Source organism: Buteo buteo, chromosome 19 (genome assembly GCF_964188355.1).
Source record: "Buteo buteo chromosome 19, bButBut1.hap1.1, whole genome shotgun sequence".
NCBI lineage: Eukaryota > Metazoa > Chordata > Aves > Accipitriformes > Accipitridae > Buteo > Buteo buteo.
In genome coordinates, this window is record NC_134189.1 from 15,157,164 (window position 1) to 15,185,096 (window position 27,933).

At 38.8% G+C, this 27,933-nt stretch overlaps 1 protein-coding gene across 6 annotated transcripts in view; it reads right to left on the minus strand.

Annotated features, from left to right (window-relative positions):
- The window catches only part of EPS8 (EGFR pathway substrate 8, signaling adaptor), a 138,655-nt gene that overhangs the window by 14,628 nt on the left and 96,094 nt on the right, over positions 1-27,933 (minus strand). For 5 of the 6 annotated variants that reach the window (XM_075051311.1, XM_075051310.1, XM_075051309.1 and 2 more), the window contains 12 exons: positions 27,605-27,754; positions 25,178-25,260; positions 22,997-23,133; positions 21,156-21,229; positions 20,004-20,130; positions 19,576-19,664; positions 15,926-16,000; positions 15,154-15,302; positions 12,697-12,880; positions 8,637-8,770; positions 4,773-4,884; positions 4,227-4,370 (listed from right to left, as the gene is read on the minus strand). In XM_075051311.1, the coding sequence (XP_074907412.1) occupies positions 4,227-4,370; positions 4,773-4,884; positions 8,637-8,770; positions 12,697-12,880; positions 15,154-15,302; positions 15,926-16,000; positions 19,576-19,664; positions 20,004-20,130; positions 21,156-21,229; positions 22,997-23,133; positions 25,178-25,260; positions 27,605-27,754 (1,458 nt within the window). The remainder of the gene's footprint in view (positions 1-4,226; positions 4,371-4,772; positions 4,885-8,636; positions 8,771-12,696; positions 12,881-15,153; positions 15,303-15,925; positions 16,001-19,575; positions 19,665-20,003; positions 20,131-21,155; positions 21,230-22,996; positions 23,134-25,177; positions 25,261-27,604; positions 27,755-27,933) is intronic. The other variant, XM_075051314.1, reaches the window with a different exon arrangement.

Sequence of the window (27,933 nt, forward strand, 5' to 3'; positions counted from 1 at the left end):
CGTTTTGGCATCAAAAAGGGAATATATGTATTCAAACTATAGCAAATACAGACATCAAAGAGGCATTGGACACAGCCATAACTAGCGTTAGTGCTGGGAAGTGCTCTCATCAAGTTAACACAGACACAAAGCTTCCTATTTACTCTCTTTCCAAACATTTTAGTGCCACATTCCTGTTTGCACAGTGACAGGAGTTAACCAAGAGGGCTGCAGAGCATTCAGCCTCAGTTTTGTCAACGGCACTGTGGTTTGGATGCTTTCTTGAGACTCATTTTAAGAGCTAAGAGAGAACCAACTACTTGTCTTCACCCAAAAGGGACAGTGAGGTACCCAAGACTGGAAGAGCAAATTTCAAGCAAGGTCTTTTGCCAGTTTCCTTTGGTGGGCTCAGCTATTAGGCAGAATCAAACAGCTGCCTATTAAAATCCCATTACAAGTCACCTGACTAGCTCTTTGCAGGGTATAAGGAATTCATGTTTTTCTTGGATTTATAAACCTGCCTTGCTAAAATCTTGCCAAAAAACCAAGAAGTATATTAGGATGGAAGAAAGAGAAATTTAGATAGAATTTACTTATTCAAATTGGTATTAGCTAGGATTAGTCCCCATTTCTTAAAAAAAAAATATGGGCACACTGGGGACTTTTAATGCCTATCATTAATCAAATCCTTTTTACAACCATTCAGTACATTTTTGTGTAATAAGTGGCATCCCATAATTTGGGATTGGATCAATGTTGAATTGGACAGGAAACAATTTTTTTTTTAAAGCTGTCAGAAAGTCTTGGTCTGATGGCAACTTTAAAGAGCATTTGATACGAAATGAGGTAAAAGAGATACTGGCTCTTGGTCAAAAATCATGACATCTCTTTGGCCACTGCCAAATGAACACCTGGCAACTGCATCTCTTCATTATCAAACACTTCATGATCTGCAGGAAAGATACCAGTTGGCAAAATAAGAGTATGAATCTATGACACTAACTTGGAGCACAAATACTGTGCTTGAGGGGAAACAACTTCCCACTGAGATATTTCAAGTGAGCTGCTAAACAAAGATTTGAAAGAAAGGTTTTGATGGTAGGTCACCAAGAAATGCAAAGGACGCTTGTCCCTAGTGAGGTGGAGACTTTTGTCTTGGTGTTTACATACCATAAACATGCCTCTTACATACATAGTCACACTTCTGTGGACAGTCATGTTTTTTTAAAATGAGACTACAGTACTACATTTGGCTTAACGCTCTCTGTGCCTCAGGATTTCATACACATCACTGATAATATAACTGTCTCACCTCACAAAGGGTGTCATGAGATTAATTAACATGCACACCAAGATACACCCTTCTATCCCAATTATGTTCCTCAAATTTCTCTTTCAAAAGCATTAAAAAAGTTAATGAAGTGCACAGTAAATAGGAAATATTATCATTGATTACTTTCTAGGTTCACCAGTAATACTCGTACAAAAGAAGAAATCAGAGTGCTTGGGAAACTGTTTATGTTCATAAATAATGGGATGGCGAAGTATCACTGTTGGTTCACAATAAAAAGGCAGACTAAACAACCAACACCACAGGAAACTTGGATAAACAATAATTAACATTAGTGGAAAACATAAATAATCAGCAAAATGCTCTCCTAAAGGTACAAAAGTAGCAAACAAGCAAACCCATGGTTTTCCTGAAACTAATTCAACTGACCAGAAGACAACGTTACAGCCTCTGACTCACAAAGACAATGAAATAACCTGCATATTGCTTGCAATGTTCCTGGAAGTATCATCTTAGACAATTCAGTGCTTTCAGGTAACTATCTGGGACCTGGACACTGAAAGGGATTGAGAGAAAAATCAGGATCTAATCTAGTGTGTGGACTCAGAGGTCACTAGGAGACGGAACAGAGTGAGAGTAAAACAAACTTTGCAGCTCTGAGAATAATTGTGATAATGAGGCATCCATCTCTCAGAGAAAGGGTGTCCGTCTGTAGAATAACTGAAAGAAAATTATCTCTTTCAATGGAATCCTCAATCCTTCCTAATAATCTGGAAACGTCCTTTGGTCAGCTGTGCTTTGAAGGCCATTAGGCTGTAAAGCAATACACTAACCTCGTACATAACGCTTATCTGCGGCTCACCGCAGCAGACTACTTTGAAAGCGTTCTTTCAAAACCAAAGACGACATCGAGACTGGCAAAAGCTGCACAGCACCAGGCGCTGTGCCTGCTTGCGTTCAGGGTCTGGCAAAGGCACTGATAGGAACCGCTTCAATTTCCTGCTCTACCCACAAGTTCTCCTGTTTGACCTTGGGCTAGGCAGTCATCCCTTCAATGCCTCATTTCTCTCTGAAATAGCAGCAATGTCTCATAGCACAGTTATGAAAATAAAGAGGGTTATGCAAACAGATCCCAAATGAACCATGTATCTATCACAGGGAAAGAGACAAATGAGCAAGCTCAGGAGGGGTAAAATTATAATAATCACCATAAAGTTAAGAACGACATTATTGACATGTCTTGGTAAAGACTCCATTTATCCTATGTAATTCATTATATTCCTAAATAATTTCATAGTATTTCAAGCTCACATTTGAATACGATAAAGCTGTAGGGAACAACCTGCCAGAGGGCAAAGAAATGAAACTATCTGAAATGTTTTTCTCTGACCCTAATTTTCATAGATCTGTGAAGAATGCTTTGTGAAAATGATGATTTTATTATTTCCCATGTCACATCATTATTTCAAACAGAAAACTTCAACACCTGCAGTGCATTACAAAGAATAGTTTAAAAGCCTCTACTCAAAACTGTACTCAGTCTGCTCAGGATTTCTCAACAAATTCCAAACACACAAAATGACATGCACCCAAAGGAAAAAATGTCAGATCTTTAGTTCAGGATTTGAAAAGCGCTCGGGCTGCATGCTTCACTTCACAGACAGGCAAATACCATAATCAATTTAGAATAAGCTCATACATTATAGGCAAACAGTTAGGGATAGGAAAAACTCAGAAACGGTCTGGTTCAAGCCCATCAAGCTCAAGACAGGTCTACCACATTATTGTGCCAGAAATAGCATAGGACCTGTTTCTCAAGAGAATTTCCGTATCCATGGCAAAACTGGAAATACTGCAAAAGCTGCAGCTTTCACGATAGCTGTGCGCGCAGAATCCGGCACAGCGACACCTTCGACTGGGACTTTAAGATGAGTCTACAGCAGAGACAGTCAACAGTGACATTATGGCATTTCTCATATTTTGGTCTTCAGCTGGAGTGTGTAGGCACAAGGAATGAATATTAGATTAAATTAAATTTAACTTCAAGTTTCAACAGAAGTTTGGTTTGCATTTGGACTGAAAAAGTCCGATTCAGAGGCAGGCCTGGAATTTCTGCTTAATCCAAACTTGCTTGCCTAACTTTTCAAAATCATTAGAAATAAAAGGGAAGAAATGGATCTTAGAAAATACATCCTTTTATTTTATGAGTCTCCGGCCTACTTAAATGTTGCCTAAAAATACACATTACAACGTTATCCTGTATATCCTTACCCAGGTGGACAATTGCACTTATGTTAAGATTTTTTTTTTAACCCTCTAATTCTCTTCAATATATAAAAGAAACAACAACAAATAAACTCTTAATTCCACACCACAACATGAAAGAAAGAAAACCAAAATTAGGTCAGGAGACTAGAGTGCTATTAATGCACAGGCACAGTAATTGAAAAATACCTGCTTTGTGCATTCAAAAGCAAAGACACCTATTTTTATGGCTCCAAAACTACAATAATTAAATAAATTCAAGACTAAGATAGAGACACACAGAGACAGAAAATAAAAAGAAAAGCTAGCGTTCAGTCTCCTAGGAGAAACAAAGATGAACCTACCTTAAATAATTCTAACTCCTTCTTTGGCATCAACAGCTATCAATCCACAAAGGATATTTGCAATTAAAATAAATGCATACACATCCATTAGGATCGAAATTACTACCTCTAAGCAAATAAGCAGAAAAAAACCCTTAAGGGAAAACATTTTGCTGTATCTCTATCAACTTTTTTCCCATGTTAGACTCTATGCAATACAGAAATCAGCCTTAGCCTGTACAAAACTATAAATCTTTTGACATATCAGTGGAACATGCAGATATTTTAGCCTTGCTGTCAATCTTTTCCTCCTCCACACGCACACTTGCACACTTCAAAAGAAAGTCTTGCTGCTGAGTGGACGGTACCTGGATGGTGCGGGTATATGCAGGCTCTGACCATCCTAGACCTCCTTCTTGATTCCTCAGAGGGTCCAAAATGTTGTTTGGCACAAAGCCTGTGCTGCCACTTTTATTCTGAACCTTCCACCACTGCTTTCTGTCATCCAGAATCTGAAAAAATTTGGTAAATTAATCACATATTTTTTCTGACTTTCCTCCTGCCAGTAGGACAGTCTTTCACTATGCCCTGAGTGTACACAGATAGTGTTTGCCAGAGCCAGTTATTTAACTACTACTAAACGAGGCTTTTAAAAGCAACAACAAAAAAGATGGAAGAAACACATATATATTTTTCTAGCATGGATCTCTACAGCATCAATTCATAAGTCAGCGCAGAATCTTCACTTATCTTGTCTACAATACAGAACAAATTAATTGAACTTTCCAAATTAAGGGAGATAAATCAAACATATTGAAGTAATCATTAAGGACAGCCACACTGTCCACAGGAAAGGTACACTCAGATTTGAGTAGTACTAGAAATTTGTGTTTTCTCTTTGCAAAAATTATTACCTCTACAATCTCTTCTTTCATGACAGAAAGCTCACTGTTGTTTCTTGCCATAAATTCGTACTTGCATTTGGCATATTTCTTGGTCTGTGCTTTACTGTGTGCTTCATAGTTTCTGCAAAGCAAAGATCAGACTATTGTTCAGTGAGACATTCAAGCAAATAAAAACAGAGACAAAATGCCCTCTTCCAACAACCTGCAAAACATTTAAACACACCCCCCCCACCATAACATGATGCTGCTGTAGAACTAACTGTTCACAAAACACTGATTCAAGTGCCAAGAAAAAAAGAAACAAAAGAAGGAGGTGGTCAAGCTACCTGGACCTCAAGAACTGGTAATCTTTACTGGCTCACTGCTTGCAAGATATATGATAACAACTTAGATCAGCAGGTGCCATTGTTTTAAAACAAACACATACACTACACTTAGTCTGTTTTCCTACAGTAGGTTAAACAATCATTTGCCATATAAACAAATGACTACACTTAGTATATAATTGGTATCTTGTGCTTTGTATGAAGCTATTTCTAGCGTTCATCATAAATTGTTTCAAATACATAATACATGAATAAATTTTTGCCATCAACACCAATGGAATTAAACTTTAAAAAATGCTCACCTACTGTAGATCAGTTTTCTTAACTGACCATAAGATACCATCAACTCATAACAACCTCAAGTTACTGTATCAATTAAAAATGAAAAATAACTTCTTGGCAGTTACAAACAGGGTTCATTGTAGAACAAGGCAAACCACAGTTTAACTCTATGTCTTTCTGTTTCCACGAGGAAAGACCTATTCAGAATGCCTTCAGGTAAGAAGCTACTAATTTCTTTGGTATAGTAGTACCTCTTCAAGTTGAGAAGCCCCAGAGCCCCCTCAACACAGGACCAAAAGAAACAGTAACATTATTCACTTATTGCAAATTACACCCAACAACCTAAATCCACACCAGGTAGTAAAATTAAAAAAAAAAATAAATAAATCCAAACAGATAATGGAAACTTGAAGCAATCAATGGCTTGATTCTATATACAACATCACAGCACAGGGATACGAATGCAGACAGTTGCTGATGTTGGTGCTATGTAACCGTGGGTCCCAGGTGTGCCTAAGCAATCCAGTAGTTACCTAGCTATTGCATGGCTGTGGAGAACTGTCTCACTTGAGCGGAAAAGCAGAACGAAGGTAGAGTCACATTTAGATTGAAAGATTATTTTGAAAGACAGACAAAATACTAAAAGTGTTTAAGGAAGAGTAAAAAACATGGGATGAAGCCCAGCCTGCAGAACAGCTGTTATGAGGCTGAAAGGTGTGTGAGTAATCCCAATTTTTTCCACCACCCACTCAAAATTCATGTAATTTTGAACTCCTTTCTTACTACCTCAGGGATATGACTAATGCGCCTCTGAAGTACTTTTACTTTTAGGTTGCCTTTCCAAACTCATTTCACTAACTTTCTTCCTACCTTGTCCACACCTAAGTATCCTGATCCCTTAAAAAAACATAAATCAGGAAGAATTTTTTAAAAAGCTCATGCTTCAGTTTTATTCCACTCTGTTGCAATCAACAGCAACATCCCCAGAACATGGGCCAGGCAATAGCTGTATGCTTCTGAAGAGACCATAATTCTTCAAGCCCAGCTTAATGAGCCAAACAGTTTACTCGGGGCACAAATGTTCTCAACACTTCCCTCCATCCATCCTCTACTGTGTTTTCTTACTGCCTATCAGATATACCATAACTGCAGCCCTCTGCTCTCCTGTGCACACTGCTCAAGAGCCTAGTGGATTGCACAGATTTTCAGGGTGCTTTTCTTCAAATGACAGTGCAAAACCAAGCTACACAGCACACTACTTTGAAACACCACACAATTTGGTGAAAAACTATTCAGTGCTCTTTCAGCATCAGAGAGGGTCCCCGATATACCTAATATCACACTGAAAGTTTAAGATCCTGACACTTAGTTTACATCACTCAAGGAAAGCACACCTTACTGGAGGTCCAACTGGCATGTTGGAATAAGGCTTACTGAAATTCCCTGTGATTAAAGTTTTCCTGGACAAAGTGTAGCCTACCTGTCCCTCAGAAGGTAGTGGGCGGCTTGGTCACTGCCTTCAGACCACTCATTAGGAATGGCAGCTTTGAAGGAGGACCAGCAAATGATGGCTGAAAGGGTCAGCTTGAATTTCTCACTCCCTCCCCCAAACCCACTCCTCCACCTACTTCTTCACAGATGCTTTAAAATTTATCTTTGAATGGAAGTTACTTGGGGTAATATAAATTAACAACTTTCCCCCAATAATGAGCTCCTACCAGCCACATATTATATGTCTCAAGAGCCAGTTAACAAATAGAAGTTTGTGTGGTATTGAACAGACTGGAAGATAGGGGCACACTGTGGATGTTTGCATCAGTACCAGCCATCTAGACTCCCTCCTACAATCAGTGGTAAGAAACAGGCACCACTACAGCATGTCTCATTTCATATCTTTCAAAAGACTAATTTCACCTTACATGAACTGCTTCTTAGAAACACCCATTTCTCTTTACCCGCCACAAAGGAGGCTTGGATGACTCTTTCAGTTGCAGCCCGATACACCGATACCATCAATAGTTCAATGCAATAAGACCCATTCTCTAAACCTGAAATGGAGGCAACAACATTTGCACAGAATACTCTTACTCTGAACGGGCAAAACCAGGTCTTATCACATTACAGATAAGAGAGAAAGGAATTTAGAGTACAGATCATCTAGATTTCAAGCTGACTGGTCCTGAGACTAGAACTCAGAAAGTAACCAAGTTTGAGAAAATAATTAACAGATGACTACTACTGCTGCTGTTGTTATGAAGAATAAATCCAAAGTTCAGGAAAAGAATCGAGTCTTCAACCTGCACACCATATGGGAATTTGTTTGCATGCAGATTAACAACAGGATCTTTTAGCACATAGCTCAATACTAGGGATTATGCAAAGGTTTTCATCAAAAGCATTGTTAGCAATGCTGTTTTAACCAGCAATCTGATCTCAGAAACTTAGCTTACACATCTTACATGGCATGTAAGCCAAAATACTGTTCCATGTGCTGTATACGGAATACGGTTTGGCATGGGGGAGCAATTCCAACACTGCTTTACCGATTTAGTTCCACAGCTTGTGCTGGTATAAATTCTCCCCACAGACAAGGCCGAGACTCCAAGGATCACTGCATTTGATCTCATCAAGCTACTTGGATTTAGGCTAAAATGAAGCAGATGAAAGAGGATGTGCAAAAAGACACTGGTTGCTACGCAAACATTTCAGAGCATTTTCTGTAACATTGGAAAGAGAATGAAAGAAACAAGGAGTTACTATTCTGAAAGTGGATATTTATGCACCAGCCCAGACAACAAAAAGCAGGAGGCTACGGAGCACTAAGTGAGCAGCTAGACAAATCAAACAATCATTCAAAACAAGGACAGATGAATCTCAGAGCGGACTTGTCATTCTTTGTAGTTCTGAAAAAAGCAAAGAGTATTTTTAAAAACATGAAACAAAGCAGAAATAAAATTTGAACCCAAATAGGAGGATTCTGTGTTCTCCAATGGGTTGGAATTTCACTATATCATTTTTGACAAAAGCATCAATTTCACAGCATATGTAAACAGGGTAGTTTCATGGAAATTATACTAAGAGAGTCTTAATGATGTGCCTTAGAGAAGCAAGAGCAGAATCCCCACTGCTAACCAGAATCACTTCCTCATAAAAATAACGATCTGCTTCAGACACAACCAGAGGTAATTGCAGACACCACCACCCCAACAGCAATAAGTTGGGACAGTTATCCACAGCACCACGCACGCCGTTGATTCAGTGTTACCTATCTACATGTCGGCTAACAGTTTGCTTAAAGGCAGCAACAGCCGCCCCCTGGTCCAGCAGAGGCCCTCTTTTGTAAACTGTGTTACTGAATGCATACCCATCCGACGGAGGGTAGTCGGGAACGCTGGGAGGCTGGAAGACAAAAAAGAAACAAAGCCACAAAGTGGATTAGTGTCAGCAGCAGCACCGCCTAGTTCACTTAATCCAGCACCCTAGGGTCCCTGTCAGCATTCACGCGTCCGCAGGTGCTCACAGTTCCGCTATGAAAAGTTAATAACTTCTGCATTTCAAATACATAAACAGGGAGATCAAAAGGATAAGAATAAAAGAATTTCTATCTTAAGTCATCCTACTGCATTAATATTGCAGCGGATATTCTTTAGAAAAACAGTTCTCTGGGGCAAGGTCCATGTCATTGCTCAGGTATCACTACAGCAACACAACTTAAAAACAATGGCTGAATGGCTTTGAAATAAACTGCACTGAGAAACCACTTTGAGCTTTTGTTCTAGGTGTACGCTTAAAGCCTAGCTAGCTAACAGTATGTCTGTATAGGAAATAAAACCTCCCAGGTAAAATTATCACTGTATTGCAGGATCGTAATATGAAGTGGCTCATATGTGTCACCCTCTCACTGAACATGACTATAGTCAAAGAAGAAATGCAAAAAGCAATGTGATAGTTGGTATAATTAAGGATGCTAATTAAGGAAAATAATCACAATTTATCACAAGCACATATAGAAGATTATTCAAGGCTTTAGGAAATTCTTTTTAAACAGCAGTCCTTTAGAAAACAAAACAAAACAAAACCCGAAAAAAAACCCACCTTAAATTCAGCAATGATACTCTGCTTCTAAGAAAGAACTATTTTAACCACCATTACCCAAAACAAAAACAAGCTAAGCAGTTCATTTCTGGAGATTATGATATTGAAATTGCTCATTCTAGATCTTTTTTTCCTTATACTAACATCCAGTTGCACAAGTTAGAACAGCTGAGATTCATCAGAAATTGCCAAATCTTTAAGCCTGGTTTGTTGGTTTTTTTGGTTGGATTGGGGGTTGTTTTTTTCCTGTCTGTGTGGCTACAGAAAAGCCGCTCACCTGATTTCTGTCTCCAAGTATCTGACCTGGCACCCAGAGACACTTGCCTACGGGACTGAGGGTTTATGAAAATAAATTAAAAGCACACAAAACCCTCCATACACATAGAATATTCTTTTAAACTATATTATTAAGACCTCTTTGAAAAAAAAAAAATCTCAGGTGTCACCTAGCTTATACCTTACATCAAAAGACACCAGGAAGCAGGAACTCATTTTACCTCATGCACAAATTATGTGCATCGCCTTAGCCTCCCTGCACTCCCTATCACCAGTTCCCCGTTGTTTCACTGCCATTGGAAGTCCTCACTGCGGAACTGACTCCACCCTGAAACCCCTCCAGTCGGAGCTGTGTGTGCGACTAGATCTTAAGATTCAGGAATAGGGAAAAAAAGAAAAAGGGGCTCTTATGAGCAGGAACCTCCAACGCCCTTTGCCAGATGCCAGAGCGGTCCCTGCCCGGCAGGGAGGGCAGCGGCACGCACCCCTTCTCCACTCCCAGCACGGCACAGCTCTCGACACGCAGCCTTGGTCCTCGGGAGAGCAGCGTCACACCGAGACATGAGGCCAATTAGTTGCAAGAGATGAACACTTAAATTCTCATCTTATTTTTCCAGCACTCTTCATTAAACAAGCTCTTACAGCAGACTTAGGAAAGAATAATTATTCTGGTATCACCCACTCCAGGGCGATACTTCTGCTGCAGACAAATACATTTTGCACTCACACAGCTTTTTCCAGCTGAGCACCTACAGCATTTCACAGCTATTAAGCAGCTCAGCGCTCTTCCCCCTAGGGAAGTGCTGAGGTGGCACTGGCGCAGGGAGCCAAGGTACTGAGGTTAAATGATTTGCCCAAGACCGTGCTGGAATCAGCGACAGTCACAAAATTAAGGCCTGACATCCCAGGTGCCAGGCACACAAATACCCTCAGTGAACTGGGATATACGTGTTATTTTTTTTATCTTTTGAAGATTAAGTCAAAGAGGCTAAGTTGGCACACCTACCAATCCAACCAACATTACCACCATGAAAAAGAATGACATCAACTCCCTAAAACACAAGCAACCAGAATACCTCAATGCATTTTCCCCCCTCAGAATTTGTTTTAACTTCTTATATATAAATAGTAAATGAAATTCTTGCAGTCATCAGAAGAGAAAAATTAATGCTCCTCTCTTTTCAATATTATTTTGTCTTTTTATTTTTCTCCTTTTTTTTTTTTTTTAGTAATTTAGAAGGAGCACAATGTAAACAAAAAAAACCTCCATGGAAATGTAGAGCAGCAGTGAAACACTGAGACAATGTTTGATGAGACATTTTGGGGACATGACCAGGGAAGGGGGTGACAGCAATGGCAACAGCTACATTTCACATTATTGTCCCCATTAACTTTCCTAAATGCTTTTTTGCTCAAAATGAATCACTGGCAATAACTTAGTTTTTGGCACATTTATTCCTGTTCATCTTGTTAGGCATAAAGCCAAGCAGTGTTTTAAGTAATCAAATACCTACCATGTTATCCTCCTTTGCTTGGCAGAATTTTACCCAATTTGTGTCTACAGCTGAGCAGACTTTTTTGGCTAACAGAGATTTTCATTAGAACAAAGTTTCATCACGACAAGATTTCCATGGGCAGCTTTGATAAACTTTTGCTGGGGAAACTTTGCTGTCTCCAATAACAGAATTGCTCTGCAAGACAACACCATCCCATAACAGCCAATAATCCTTCCCTTGAATATTCTTCCATGTGCACATTTTTTCACTAACAGATAAGTATATATATATTTTATATACACTATAAAATTAAGATAAAATCCAGTATCATTGCCTTAAGATGTACTTCAAATATAGTACTGGTGTAGATTGCTCAAGGAAGACTATGGACTGAACCTAGAAAATTCTTAGGTGCACTTCCATATCACAGCTGCTAACAGGGGACCTTGGACTAGCTAACACTTGATTTAAACTAGAACTAGCATAGAAAAATAAATTAAATTTTTAAATTAAAGCTTACATCCTCCCAACAAAGAAAAGCTTTCAAAATTAAAACTTTTATATGTTTAAAATGGCAATAGGGTTTGTTGTGAATTAAAAAGCAACAAAATCCACATATATTCTTAAAATTTTCACAAAAATCAAAGTATGTTTTCTGACTAAGTCTACTAAAAAAGTAGGGGGTAGAACCTTTGTTGAGAAACAAAACGACTAACTATAAAGTTGGTCAGAAAATACACTCTGGTTTCTCTGAAGGCTTTAGATGGTGGTGCATGTTTCCATTCTCTAAATAGAATAACCTAACTTTTGCTAAATTCATCACATTTCTTGGGAGAAAAGGATGGGAAAATATTCCTGTGCAATAATTCATCTAATTGGCAGCTGTTTTTCAGAAGTAAGCCTAAATTACCTGACGTAGCATCACTCTAATAGCACCCCCGAATACCTTCTTGCAATACAGTGAAAGTATCAAGAAACTAATGAAAGGAATATTAAATTCCACGTTTGTAAAGAAGCAGCTTAAACCCAAAATTGCCTAAAAAGTGGTGGTTTTTTTCTTTTTGTCTGTGTGCCTGTGCATGGTTGCACATTTAAGAATACTTTGGTTCAAATTCTGCCTGAAGTGTATATGACCAAAATCAACGGGATCTGAAAGCACAGGTCAAGAATCAGACTGAACCTTAGGGGCTTGGACTGCCCTCCCAACTGAGGTAGGAAAGTGCCCCAGGTTCTAGGAGAGCAGTAGGCAAAAGCCTCATATTTTTCCTAATTGCATTTTTGGTGGCTGAACAGGTATTTGGTTTTGTATAACTTTAATGTAAGCGTAATGAGCTCGCACTGAAGTAGCAGGCGTCAGAGCACAGTTGCTCCAACAACGTCACGGAATATTTTCTTTAAGAAGGAAGCAGTTGGTGTTGCCTTCAGCTAAATTACAAAACGCTGTCGCAGGTAACTCACCTCAGTTGACAGTCTTTTCATTTCTTGCTTCCGCTGTTGCTCTGCAACGTTTGCCACAGACTCAGCCAAATGGTTGAGTTCTTGCTCCTTTGGAGCTCCCATGAAGTTCAGCAAAGGAGGCTCCCAACCATTTCGGAAACGGGGGACATAAGGTGGAATAAAATGGTCTTTGGGCCAGTCCGCTCTGCATGAAAAGTAAATTAGAGATCTGTATCAAGGGCCACACAAATATTGATTTAATAGGTTTCCTAAAAATTGAAATGCTTTAGATTTTTATTAGCATAGGATAGAGGCTGGGATTACAGTAAAGATGAAATTGTGCTAGAACAGAGAAAATCAGCAAAAAACATTTACTGACCACAACTATGCTCCCTGCTGTGCCCTACAGAAAGAAACTGCTCCTGCCATAAGGTCACGTCAGTGGAAAAACACAACAAACTTCTGTCTTGTAGCAAAGGATGAATAATAGAAGAATCAATCACAAATCTAGGTTTTGTTTAAACTGTTAGATGGGGTGAAAACACTGGACAAGACTTCAAAGAAACAGCCTGCTTTATAAGAAAGTCTGAAAGCAGGTATGAGGCATGGAAGCTTAGGGGGCCTAGCTACACCTAAAACAAAAAGTTAAACAATAGCTTTTACTGACAACCCCCCCCCAACTCTACATTCTCCAAGACACAGGAGTTATCATCACATTCGCCATTTTATAGTCCAGATTGGTCTTTTAAAAATACTATATTAAAGAGCTCCATTAGCGTTCCCTATTGTAATACAAAATACCTAAATCAACACGTTCATGCTCTGCCTTTTCACTATACTGTCCTGCAATATAAATTACTGTATCTTCACAGTGGAAGCAGAAATGGGAATATACGTTACAGTCTTTTAACAGTCTCGTTGTTGACGCTGCTAAAAATTAAGGGACAAATGCTGCCAGTCACACAAGTTGCAGGACCAGGCAGCAATTACCAGCCCATTAGCAGGCTGGAGCTAGGTCTGTAAGCCTTGAGCTTTATCAGTCGCATCTCCTGCTATACCACAACACAGCATACCTCTGTATACTGAGGTCAGACCATCATTTCTAATCTGTGCAGGTCAACCAACTGTATCCCAAGTGCTCCATTCTTCACTGTCCAACATGAGCTACTTCTCTTTCCATTAAGCCTTTTTCAGGATGGACTAAACGAATGATGATTGTCGTTTCCAAGACAAGGAGCCCATTATTTTACACAGCGATCCATTTTCCCTGCATGGGCCTCCAATGCTACGAGGCAATTTCCACTGCCAGTCCCACCACAAGCTGCCATGAAGCCAGCAGAGCTTGAAGCAGCAGAGCAAGCGAATGGTGCTTTGCTGGGGCAAGCTCCCTGGCAGTCACGAGGAGCTGCAATTCCTGTTTCCAGCTCATTTTGTAGTAGCAGGCCGAAGGATAGGCCCAAAGGATGAATTTGGACATTCCTGGCCCTGCAGTAGAGTGAGATTAAGGAAGGGAAAGACCTGTACATCGCTCTCCCTCCTCTGAGGATGTTTGTCATGCCTCCCTTACCAGCAAAACACTCAAATACTTTTTAATCAATCAATCAATTAAAGAAATCCACTTGGTAGATGTTTATGTTCCAATTTGAAATCTAAGAGCAAGGATGAATAAACACAAAATACATGAGGCATTTCCAGCCCAAGTGATTCCATACTTACTCATTATCAAATGTACTTATCTACCACATATTACAAAGCTAAAACACACTTTGCTAATTTAAGCTTTTTCTGTTGCCTGTTCTAGTTACCTAAGTAATTCCAAATCATATACTTACCTTAAAAACAACAAATGCATAAAGTAGTTAATTTTTAACTAAGCCTAACCATAATAGTGAATCCATTAAGCACAACGTGTAGGGTATGCACATGTAACATGGTTCAGCCAATAAGCATTGCTTCAAAATTATAAGCATTTTCTTTATAGCATTATGACACTTTTGAAGAAGTAAAGACATCGTAAATTTTTAGCTTTTGACAATTATTGGAAATTGAAGATAGAAATCTGTATTCTGTTCTTCAATATTTTGTCACTTTTTATTGCAGCTTCTTCAAATTGAATTTTAACAAAGTCCAGATAGCTGGGTTGGAAAAATAATGGTGAAAAACAACTGGAAATATGCAAGGGACAGCTCAGAAAAATTTACTGCAAGAGGTTATGTCAAAAGGTTCTTCATACCATGGACAAAACAAAAACTTCTGTCTGCATTTTCTCCCTCCTTGAGACCCCTAAAATCAAACCACTCCCAAATTCCACTGAGGCTAAAGAGTTCCTTTCCAAAAACTTCAAAGAACAGTTCTGAAGAGTCCAAAGCCTAACAAATTAATACGGAGTTTACTGGGGGGTCGATAACCTGGTAAAGATTGTGTCAATAAACTTGAGTTGAGAGATCACCTGTAAAATATGCAGAGGCTTTTTCTCACCTGGCTTTGGTCCATGTGTCACCCAATGACATCCACAACTGCCCTTCCTCACTGGTAACAGTATATCGCAGGAAGTCTATCGCATCTTTTGTTAAGAGGGGGCTGAGTACTGTACCAGCAAGCTCTGGACCTCCTGTCGTCTGTACCACCTAAATCCAAGCATTATAAAAATACAAAGAACGTACACATTGTCAGTAAGGAAGTTACTGTGAATATAAGTTACATACAGTGCTGCTAGGAAACATTTATCAGTCACCTTCCTCCTCCCCCCCGCCAAAAAAAAAGGAAACAAAACTCTGAGAAGCTAACAATGTGTCTTAATGTCCTACAGATTAACTAAGCCATTTATTGCAGTACTGCTGTTCCGGTCACCAACCATTTTATATTTAGACCCACTTTTGGCAATGTTATTTTTGCTCTACTGATCAAAACCACACATACTTCCATTAAATACACATATAGCTATGCTTTCAACTCTCCTCCTGCATTATGTAAAGTATCTCTATTTTTTTCTGTTAATTAAAAATTATAATGGCAAACTTAACACACAGTGCTAAAGATGATTTAAATAAATATATTTAATAGATGGGAATACACACAGAAAAGGATATGAATTATTTTCTAAAGAGAACCTCAACCTGAGATACACACATTTCTCCTTAGTTACTCTCCAGGGATGCAACATTTCAATCTTGTTATGCTTGTAAAGGTTACAGAGCATATAAATACAAGAGTTCTGAAGGAAAACACTGAGAAAATTATAAAACCTTACCATATGTAGTGGGGTAAAGAGAAAATGAACCAGTTCAGCTGCACTAGGATTCTGGATATGGAACTTTAATTTGGCCTGAAGGAAGGGGAAAATGATACATTTTAAGAAACATTTAACTTTTATGACAATAAATACTTCACATATCAATGGCCATCCCTGGTCAGGCCACAGGTCCACCTAAACGCAGTGTTTTGTCTGCAACATCTGCTAAGTGCAAGCGCTCGTTCATCCAATTGCTTTTGAATCCACGTATATCTTTAGCACCTATTATGCAAACCAAGAAGTTCCACAACTGAATTATATGCTTTGTAAAGAAGCATCTCCTCTGGAAATTTGCCACCTCTTCGTTTCATTAGTATTCTGTAGTTCTTTTCCAAGTGAAAACTGAACAGTCCTTTCCTACCCTCTTTTTCCAGAGATGATCATAACCATCTACAGATTTATTATGTTCTTCCTGTTTGGTCTTTTCCAAGCTAAAGTAATTCCTTTGAGCATTCTTGCTTTTCCTGTAACTTCTTCAATTTTGCTATGCTAGGGACAAAATAAGGCCAGGGAACATATCGGCACATTGACGCTCTTCATTTGTTTGGGTGTTTTTTTTCCTAATGGTTCTTAACATTTGCTTGGTTGATCACCATTGAACGCGGATGACATTCTCACAGGAATCTGTATTGCCTCAACATTTTGTTCCGATTCGTTTTATGAGATTTTTCCCCACCTGTACATGATTCTATCATATCTATCAATATTGAATTTCATTTGTCACTTTATCTGCTATCATGAGATACTTCTACATTTGTATACTCAACACTCACCATTTGCGAGAACACCTGTAAATACGTTGGACAGCAAAGGCCTCTGCAGAGGCACGTGTGGGACTTCACTGCTAAATTTACTGCACTTTGAGAACCAGCATTTTAGTCCTATAATTTGTTTTCTGTGTCACCAAACAAGAATCTAAGAAGCTACATTCAACCTCTCAGGACCTCAGTTTCTTTAAGAACTTCAGAGTGTGCAGCCTTGCTGGATGTGTTTTGGAAATAAAAAAACCCCAAACAACAAATCAAAGAATTGATGGATTTATAGACATTATTTTGTTTTTCAAGCATGTTTGCTTCTTCCTAAATTTAATATACCTGCCTACAAACTGTACCCTATGAGGGGGGTGCCTCAGCAGTACTTGGTTGTCATAGTCCCTCAGATCCCTGGAATGACATTAAAGTTTATCAGCATTACCTTAACCACTTCTCTTCCTCTGGAAGAAAGGCAGTTTCAGAGAGGTTATACACCATACCATGTGGTCTGCTGACTTAGTTTTTGGAATAGATGGATGAACAGTGCCCATTCAAACAGGGCTTCTATTCATCTGCCTGTAACTTGCCATTTTGATTTGCTGTTCTTTAACCCATTACCAGTTCTTCAATTGGAAACAGGTAATATCTTATGCCCCCCATAAAAAAAATTGGTTTTCATGAACATACCGTCCACTATCAAGCTTTTCCAAATAAATATATGCATTTAAAAAAAATAATATACTTTCTCTGATTCAGGTTCTTGGAGGATTTCTTCTATTTACTGATTACCCATTGGCCCTGCAGGCTCCAGAAGAAGCATGCCAGAATGTGTTTTAAAAAGTTATAGTATTTTTTTATTGCATCTTGCCATCTGCCTCAAACTGCTTTTGGCTAGCCTCATTCTACTTTTACATCTAGCCTTCCAGAGTGTGTCTCCAAATGAAGAGAGGAGGAGGACGTGTTTTTACTTCTAATAACTTCCTATACGTTGTTCTTCAGTCATAACAAGTTTCATTTGATCTTTTCTAATGTTTTTTTGACAGATGGTAGGCATTTTCTAGGAGCTTCCAGCATGGTATTTTAAAACAGTTTCCATTCTACTGGCAAGGACTTTAGTCTTCTAGCTATGCCTTTTGTTTTTAAAATAGATTCTTAAATTTATACAGTTTTCCATGTCTGACATAAAGCCCCAAGAAGTGAAATTTCAGGCTTTTCTGGGTCCTGCAATGATGCTTAAGTAAAGCACTGTTACAGCACAACTCTTCAAAAGCTACATTAGAAACTACATCCTAGATGCTGCTGAGCACCAAAACAAGAAGTGTTTCTTCTCCTGTACGGAAGATAAAGATTCAAAGATGCACATGCTTTTCTTGGGTGAAAAACTAATTTAAATGCAGAATGCACTACGAAGTAAGAATGGAAAAAAATTAACATTACAAGCTCTGTTACTGAGAAGGATCAGCATGTTCTAAGACATCCATCCCCCCAAAACCAGCAATCAATACAGGTCAAAATCACAGCATTCAATATAAGGTTTCAAAAAACCCCCAAAACCCCTATTCTTAACATTTCTAAAAATCTCCTATAGCACTGCAATTGGAATTCATGCCCCAAGAGGAAGAAAAAGCTGATTTGACTCAGTGAATGCAAGAACAATTTTCCCCATTGGCATAGCTTCCCCAGCAATTGGAAGGGACAGTCAGTATCTGAAAGAAAATGCTTTGAAGGTGTCCCACATGCTGCTTTCCTTTAATAGCACTTCCAGAAGAGGAGATGCCAGGAGAAGGCTCTTGAATTAGCATCTCCGCTTGTTGAGAATCTATAAAGCAATTTGTTGGAGGGAATGTTCTGAGGCCAGAAAGGTCCTATGTAATGATGGCAACAAGCACAGAGAGTCTGATGGGCATAGCTGAATAAAACTAAATTAAGGCCACAGCTGGTGATGCTGGCAAGCATGCAACAGAACCATGATCCCAACAGACATTCCTAGAAACTCTTTTCCAATTTAAACTCAAATTTCCCAAGTAAAAGGCTTTAAAGAACCAGGAAAAGAAGAAACGCAACAATGCTGAAAAAGAAATATGCTCATCTAGTCACTGTGTATAGAGCCCTTGAGGAGCAGCATCCCAAAGCTGCCTCAGGCCAACCTCAGCCAAAGGTGGCCAGCTCCACTCTTGTCTCATTTCAACCTTGGATGCAGAAGGAAAAGGTGAACATCCAAGATCAGTCAAGTATCAGCTGAGCTATCTTCCTGTGTACCAGCCAAGGACCAAACAAGATCACATTTCCAGGTATATCGGCATCCTTGAAGAGGATACTTGTGGGTTTGCTCTTTCTGAAAGGGCAGTGGAGACCAAGACACCACAGACCTAGGCTCACTATTCCCTGCATGGCATGACCATCTCTGCAGAGCTGGCAGCAGTAGGCCATTTAAAACCCACAAGGTTTCTCTATGTGGACAAGGCACCCCGAAAGTTACAGACAGAAGGCAAAAGACTTAATACACTCCCAAAGACAAGGTAACCTTCTGCAACTCCCTCAGAGAAGTCAACAAGAAAGCATTCACACCCACTAGAATAGCAGGAACCTCCAAGGAAACTCAAAAGTATCTACAAAGCAAATCTGTCGTGTTACTGATTCTTCTTTCTCTTCATCTGTCCCCAGAATTTTAGTTCTTCGCTTCATACTAGTGAAATAAGACATAGGAAAATCAATGCAGCAAAACTGACACCCAAATTAATTTGTAGCAGCAGGGAAAATAAAGATCACATTATGCTTAACATCAACTATCCCAGAAAAAAAAAAACAACTGTTACTGCATGCCTCACACCACCATATCCACTAGCAGTGACCTACCAGAAGATTGAAGCCATGCTTGAATTTTTGGAAGCAGTCAACAAATTCATCTGGAGGTGGTGGTTTTGCACGGAGAGTAAGAACTCCCTCTGGTGAACAAAACAAGATTTATAGGGTATATAATTTCTGTAAATATTACAGGTATAGTAAACATTTACATACATAACAAATTTACCAACTTACAGAATTTTATAACTATTAGAACCACAACAGTGAGCATATTCTGCAGTCACATCTCTAGTCACTCCCCACTGACTCAAATCAAATGATTTTCACAGGTTTCCCTCTAAGAATACACTGCGTAGGATTTTTTATGCTCAAAGTGAAACAAAATTACTACATTCATGAAAAAACACCACAAAGACACATTTGCTAGCTACTTCAACGATCCTCGGAGACACAGAATTGTGTGCAGTAAGAACTCCTACCTCCAGGTCCTTTCTTTTTACTTTTCTTAGTTTTCTTCCTCTTTGAAAGTTCAGCAAATGCTTCAGCAGCTTTTTGAAGTTTGGTAACAAAATACTCAATGTCATCCAAAATATGGTTCAGAATTTGCTATGGGAGAAAAGAAAAATAACAGTTTCTCTACAGAACCTATTAGCAGAAATACTCCAGAAATCAAAATGACTACACTCTCAGACACCAACAGCTTCCTTGGGACAAAACCCACGCTCAAATATTGCTTATTTAGATTAATTTTGTTCTTAACTTGACACACCTGTAAAGTATTTTAAATCTTAGATTTTTTTAAAATTTAGGGCCACTGCAAGTTTTTTAAAATATAAGCATCAAGATTATTAAATTCAGATTGGAATTACACAATTCATTCACACATTACATTTTCTCTTGCAACACATGAAAAAACTTCTAATTATTTGTGTAGGACAGCATTTTCCTAAACAGTATAACTTCATAATCTCCTTTAATACAAAGTATTAGGCTCTTTGTTGAATGGCAGAATATAGTTTTATAGAAGTACTCTTTGAAGAATTGTTTTCACAGAGCAAGTGGAGGAGAATGAAGGAGCCCCCGGGGAAAACATGTGTACACCAATTCAGCAGGCCTCAACATGCTTTCCTCAAGACCCTCAGATGTTGCTAAGGGCAACATCAGAGTAGAAAAGTAGAACTGACGAATGGGGCAATATTTGATATTGCATACATCATAAGACCTGCCCAATGTTGTTGCTTATAGGCAATATCAGAAATGACCCTATGTTCATTTTCCAGATACTGCACATATCTAAGTCACACTAAATTAACGGAATTTAAGTTTACCCTTACACAGTTTGCTGAATTTGGTCTACCACATAAAACTAGCATTTATATTTCTAGCTCTTCAGAGCAGAAAACTTTGCATCAACATTCAGTACTTTTTAACTTACTTTCTTTTTTTTTTCCAAGGAAAAAATAAGAAAAAGAGCAACCACCTATTCATTTCTAAGGTCTACCACACAAACAAAGGCTGCCTGGAAAACTTTCCTCCAGAACTAACTTCCCATGTGGAAAAAGCCTTCCCACAAAGTAGAGCTGCAAAATTTCACAGACATTAAGCAATATCACTTGTAGTTTCTCACTTACAACATCTCTGTCAATCCTGGCTGCTATCATCTCTGCTGTTTCTTCGTGATCATGGTACTGTCTATGTTTTTCAACTGTAGAAAAGGGAAGAAGATAAGACGACATCTATATACACAGAATTAGTAACCAACAGTTCCTATACAGCTTATGCTTGAAACCATACTGCTGTGAGAAAAAGATGGGAAATGTTTGTACCATTCACTTTGCAAGGACTCCACACAAGGACTCCACACAATCTGAAAACCTTGCATCCTAATGCCTGATCCTGCCACATCTCACAAAAAAGCCTAGGTGTATGCTTTCAGTCAACTTCGCTGCATAAATGAAGTTAACCACAGAAGTGTGGGACCAGGGTCTAAATCAAAAAAGTGGCAGATTATAAATACAACATAATGAGAAATCACCCCATTTTGCAAAACATGCTGAAAGCTACTCCAGCAGAAGTAAGCAGGAAGGAAGAGTGTAGCCATGACTTCAAAGAATTTTGATGTAGAAGGTAATAAGAAAAAAGGGACGCAGGCATTTGGACAGAGAGACCAAGTTTGGCAACACAGAAATAGGAGGTAATGATGTGATGAAACAGGTATTTCCAAATAGCAGTGGACAGTGTCAGTAACTTTTATTCTAGAACAACAAGGGTTAACATTTTGAGCAACAAGAAGTTTTGCATTTTTAAGTCACATTACATACTGCATTGCTTTTGTTAACAGCTGGGATTTTAGTAAATGCATTTTTATTCCATGTGAGTGGAATAAAAGGAACTGCAGTAACTCAGGTCCACAACTGGTCTAGGAAGACAGACCACTTGACAAACTAATGAAACTTTTCTGAAGTTGAGATGTTGTGAAACAGAGGAACAAACCAGCCTTTACTCAAGACAGATGTAATAGTGTAGGTTAGTAGATGAAAACATTCTTAACATTACAGATTTCTCTGAACATTTTTAGTTGTTTGCATAGTTGTGTACTTTGTTGAGTGATACAGTTTAATAAACCAAAAATGATAAAGACTCCATGGTTAATGACTTCTAATTCTAAAATTTTAGTATCTATTATTAAAAGAAAAAAACCAAACAAACCCAAACCAAAAAAGGCCTCGCTTTAACCAAGTTTATTCCCTTAATACAGTTTATTTTACAGAAGGAACTTTATTGTTTCTAAAGAATATTTTTTTTCAAAGAAATCTGATCAAAATGAAAGTATTTGTTAGAGATTAAAAAAAAAAAAAGAGCCAAACAAAAAAAATCCAAACCCATCAGAAAAGAACACTAGTTTAGCCATACAGGCCATTATGAAGATAAATATAAAATAAGTGGATAACACTGAACTCTAGTCACCTTTTAATCCATGATTATATCTTTTAATTGCTCAAAATATCTGGCCTACACTCTCCCTATTGCTAAAGAGAGCATCGTTAAATTACTGGAGTTACGCCAGTACCGATTACTGTGAATATTACCACGTTCACAAAAAAGCCCAGGTTAAAACCCATAGCCCGCACCCTCACCCAGCTAAACACAAGTAAAAGAGGCTCTGAACAGCAGTTCAGAAAACGGGTAACTGCAAGTGAATGACAAGTCAGATTATGACAGTCAGGTCTTATTCCCCAGTTCAGGCAACGGCGGCTTGGGGCATTTCAAACCAGACGGGGAGAATAATCCTGTCTGCTGCCAGCGAGGACAGAGGGGTGACCTCCTACAGCCGCTTCTGTATCTGGATTCAGTTACCGTAATCTTCACAAAAGCGGTCTTCCCAAATTACTTTTGTTACTACCGAGCGCCATCAAGACCTACGGCCCAGAGCAACCGTCGGCCGCCGCGCCGCGCTCCCAGCGACACTCACGCTCGCCCTGCTCGGCGGCCCAGGCCGACCACGCCGCCACCCGGCTTCTCACGTCCACTTGGGTGATGGTCCCCGGCGGCACGGGGGCAGGCGCCCGCGGCGGCGGTGGGATGGCCCCGTCAGCTTTGGATATCATCCTAGAGGGAGAGGAGAGAGCCCAGAAGTGACGCTTGAAGGAAAAAAGTTCTGCTGGCTGGCGCTCAACCAGGGAGGACGAGGAGGCTTCGCAAGGACCTCTTCGGCTGGTGAGCATGCTACGGGCTTGCCAAGTAAGCAGCACCCGAGACCACGATGCGCAAATACGTTAAACGCAGTAGGAAACCCGCTCCGTGATGGGGTTAGCAAATCTTTGTTACCTGGCCACGTGGGAAATCCCCAAACAGTGCCGCAGAACGTAATGTCTAGAGACCTGCCAGTTTACACCGGTAAATTCAGTGGCTTGGGTTTAGCAGGTGGTGTTTTTACCACCATATGCAGTGGACTGGCTAGACTTCCATTTTATGTGAAATTTTTCATGAGAAGTTACCCTTCAGCCATCACAAGTTGAGTATCTAGTCCCCAGATTTGACAACCACCTGTTTCTTAAAATCCTACCAACAAAACCAATTCAATTTACTTGCTGATTTTCCTTTTTGTAACAGTGGCCTGTTCATCCTGTCTTGATACAAATGTATCTATGTTCCCACCTCCAGCTTTCCCCTTTTCCAGCTCTTAGTGTCATTTTAAATACCATAAGGAAAGAGGTCTTTGAAGTCATTCTGAAGCTTGATACCAACAGACAAAAAAAATCTCAACAACTCCTGTCATATACACATCCCATCACTTCCCCACACCCCTGTTTAAAAGATCTTCACCTTAAATTCATCTCTTTATAATCTCATTCATGGCATTCAACAACACAAGATGTCAAGCGTTATTCGGTCTTTGAACACTGAATAACAAAAAAAAAAAGTTTCCTTCACCTTTCCTTCCTCCAGTCTCCTGGGCACTCTTCTCCACATGTCCCACACTTCTCCTTGTCAATAACATTGCAGCAACTCCATAACGCACTGTCAGGCAGGAGGGTCTCTCCCCGCGACCCGATGTCAGCATGTGCATGATACGACAGCGAGGAACTGGCACTAAGCTGTCACGCACTCATGACCTCTTGGCCCTCGGAGACTGATATCTCAGATTGCTTTTCCCACCAGATGTACTGACCTACAGTCTCTTCCCAATTAAATCTTATTAGTTTCCCAGCACATCCAATGTGTCTGAGTCCTTCTAGATTGCCTCTTTGTACTTATACCTGTTTGTTACAGTCCCACAAACAGTAAAGTCTACTTATTTGATTTTAAACCCACAGAAAAAGTCAGACATAGTTCAGTTTTTGTTGTGTTTTTATAGGAGCGTCCATCACTCTAGGAAAACTTTGTAAGTTGTGCATCAGAATTTAACAGGTAGCTAAGACTGTTACAAACTCATTCATACAATGGTGACATTTTTACTTAATGATTTTTGTCCAGCAGAGGCTTCTCTATCTGAACCACAAAACTAAGTGTTATGGATACTATCAGGATGCAGTTACATACTAACTTTTCAACAAACTACCACCATTACCATTCAGTATCTAATATATCTGTGCCCTTGTTTCTACGCCTCTGTTGGCTACCTCTCATTTCTCCATTAATCTTCTCTGAACCCAACAGACTCTTTTCCCTCACATTTTCCAGGTGGCAGAGAAGTTATTGCTACCAGGGAAACAAGGAGTCTTCACCATCATTAAACAGGCAGGCAGGAAGATTATTCAATCTTCAGGCACTGTTTTATTTAACATCTTTAGATCCCAAAACCTTTTCTCATGATCTTATTTACTTGGAGTTATGGGGCATTTATGTTTTAAATTTAAATTCTGAACTACTTGACCCATATGCAGAACTGAGACATGCAATGCCATTCTCTGGCAAGTGGGATTGATGTCAGCTGTTCCCATCACTAAGGTGGAATTGGGAAAGGTAAGAGTGACACTATAAATTGAAAGAGCATGAAATAATTATTAAAGCAAGGCCTCTACATGTGGTTTTGGAAGTATGTTATCAACTAGCAAAAAAGAACAAAAGATGGCATGCAGACTTGGAGAGCTTCTGAATGCTGTAACAGTATTTGACGATCCTATATACTGCCAAGAACTCAGGTTTTTACCTCAGTGTTTCAAGCCTCTTCTTTTGTTTCCCACTTTTACTGTCACTGATTGCACTTTCAATATCTTCATGAATGAAGCTAGCCTAAAGAGGCAGAAGCAGAAACCACTGGTTATCAATTAGACTATCCAGATATATGAAATAAGTATCTCCTCATGCCCTTTTCAGGGCATCTGTAGATTCCAGAATACCTTAGCAAACCCCATGTAAAAGTTCTGGGATAAACTATTTTACATACAAACAGAACAAAGAAACACACAATGCTATTGTCTGGGAGTTGATATTTTTGTCACTGTTCCAATCTCAAGCATCCAAGCTCGTCAGATGAGCATGTCATCTAGATACCAAGTTTGTCTGAACAGCTGTAGTTATCTCAAGTCAACCATTATTGCATAAGCTATTTTTTCCCCTCTGTGCATACCATTTTTGTTTTTCTCAAGTATGTTGGGGGGAAGACATACTGTAAAAAAAAAATCTACTATAGATAGTAGCAGCAAAACCACTATAGACAGTAGCAGCATAAAGTATTAGGAAAGTAACTTGTAACAATACAGTTTCCTTTAAGAAATAACAATAGCCTCCAATTTCTCTTTGATGTAACAGAAGATTAATTTTTTCAGTACATTTCCTAATCTGTAAATTCCTGTCTCTCCAGAACTGCAGTCTGCCTCCACCAGTGGCAAAGTGAAATTTTGATATATGTCTAAGGCATTATTTTAATGGAGCTTGTGTTAAACAGGTCACAGCTTCTCATAGGATTTAGAATGCTGTGTTACATGTCTTCAGCTGATAAATTTATTTCCTACACAGGTTGTCAAAGCCCAAATCTGTCAGTGTCTGGCTCACTCTACAAGGTCCACATCTTTCTTAGTACCCTCATAATGGAGAAATACGTAACTTTTTAGGAGGAATATGTAACTTCTGCTGGGACCAGAAGACTTTGTTGAATTTAAGATCCAAGGGGATTAAGGGACTTCTCTGTCTTAATAAATTGCACTACAGCATACAGACGAGGAATACATTAAGGTTAAAGAATTAATAGAAAAAAAACTTAAGGGAATTTGAGGAACTTAAGCGCAGAAGAATTCCATTAATCATACTCTTGATATTTATTATTTAACAATTTTTTTGTTCACAAAATATCGAATGCCCCAAATATTATTGATTTTTTTACTAACTTTCTATTGCAGAGGCTCCTGAAGTTCCTGGTAACTTCTAATCAAAAGCATGAAAAAGACAAGCGAGAAAGACCTAACCTTTCAAAACCAGCCAAGTCTCATGGGTAAGGAACAAAACCTAGGGTATGGTCACACACTCAAACAATACCTCAGAAGAAAAGGGAGATCCTGGACTTCCAAGTCATGCTTACATGCTCTGCATTTTTATTTGTACACAGAGGAAGAACATCAAAAGATGAAAATCTGAAGAAAAGAGACTGCCTCTACACTTTGGGAAGCTGGGTCCAAACAGACCTCAAAAAGGATCCCTGCATTATTTAACATAAAGCCACCTGAACTTCTCACAGAATCCCAATTTCCATTGAAACTGCAAATTCTGTGTAACAAATCACACAATTAGACAGTCATCTTCACATCACACTCACTATACAAGTTTCAAAATGGTTGCACAATGTGATTAGCAATCTGTTTTTTTAAGAGAATGATATAAACTACTACAAAGGAATTAAAAAAAAACCATTCAATTATCAATCAGAATTTAAAGAAATAGCAATTATATAGAGTACCTAACAAATTAAAATTTATAACCCTGGAAATAAAGAAGTATTGTGCAATACATTTTAAAAAATTATTTATGCTTGAAAGGAATATTTTAATCAGAGGTGAACAATCTTTTTCCTTATTTTGCCCCTCCAAGTAATATTTTCCTTTTCATTATCTCTCCAGCTGAGCGGAGATGCAGACAGGTGAGAATGTAGAGAAGGTTTAATTGTTCAGTGACAAAAAGAGGAGAAAAAGGGGAAAAATTAGGTAAGACTCAGGGCTGGGATGAGTTCTTTGCAGATTACAAGATAAATTTGAGATAACTCAAACTATTTTACACCACTTTCTTCAGAAGCACGAATGCAAACCATATACGTATTCCAGAGTTTTACTCATTTACAAACCTAAATGAACAGCTACAGAGCACAAGAATCAATATTTACAGTAACAACATACTTGAACATGCACTAAGAATTCAGCTTACATACTGGACTACTCTCTTGCAAGACATACTACACTACATTTACTAACATACTGTAAGTAGTGTTGGTATCATAAGTGCATTAAACTCAAAGTATATTTATAAGAATAAAAGAACAGAATTATTTTCTATGAATCAGCTCACTTGATTATATCCACTGTACTTGCCAATTCATAAAATTTCCCCTATACAAATAAGTCATAGCAGATCTCCATTACTATCTTACCTTAATCTCATCACATTGGAAAAGATGCAAATCGGGCTTGTTTTGGGTTGGTTCTTTACATACCAATGCAAGAATTGAATTGTAATTGCATGCATTCATCACAGCTTGGCAATGCTGAATTGTGCTTAAAGGAAAATTCTCCAGTTCATTCTGCCGGAAGAGAAAAAAAAAAAAAACACAAACAAACACCACCTTACTATACAGAGTCCTGATCTCAGAAAAGCTTCACGAGTTAAAAAGGGAATGTGATAATAAGCTAATTAGAATACCGAATCTCACATACATCATCTTTCTGCCAGTTCCCTTTTTCTCTCTCTCTCTGAAAATGA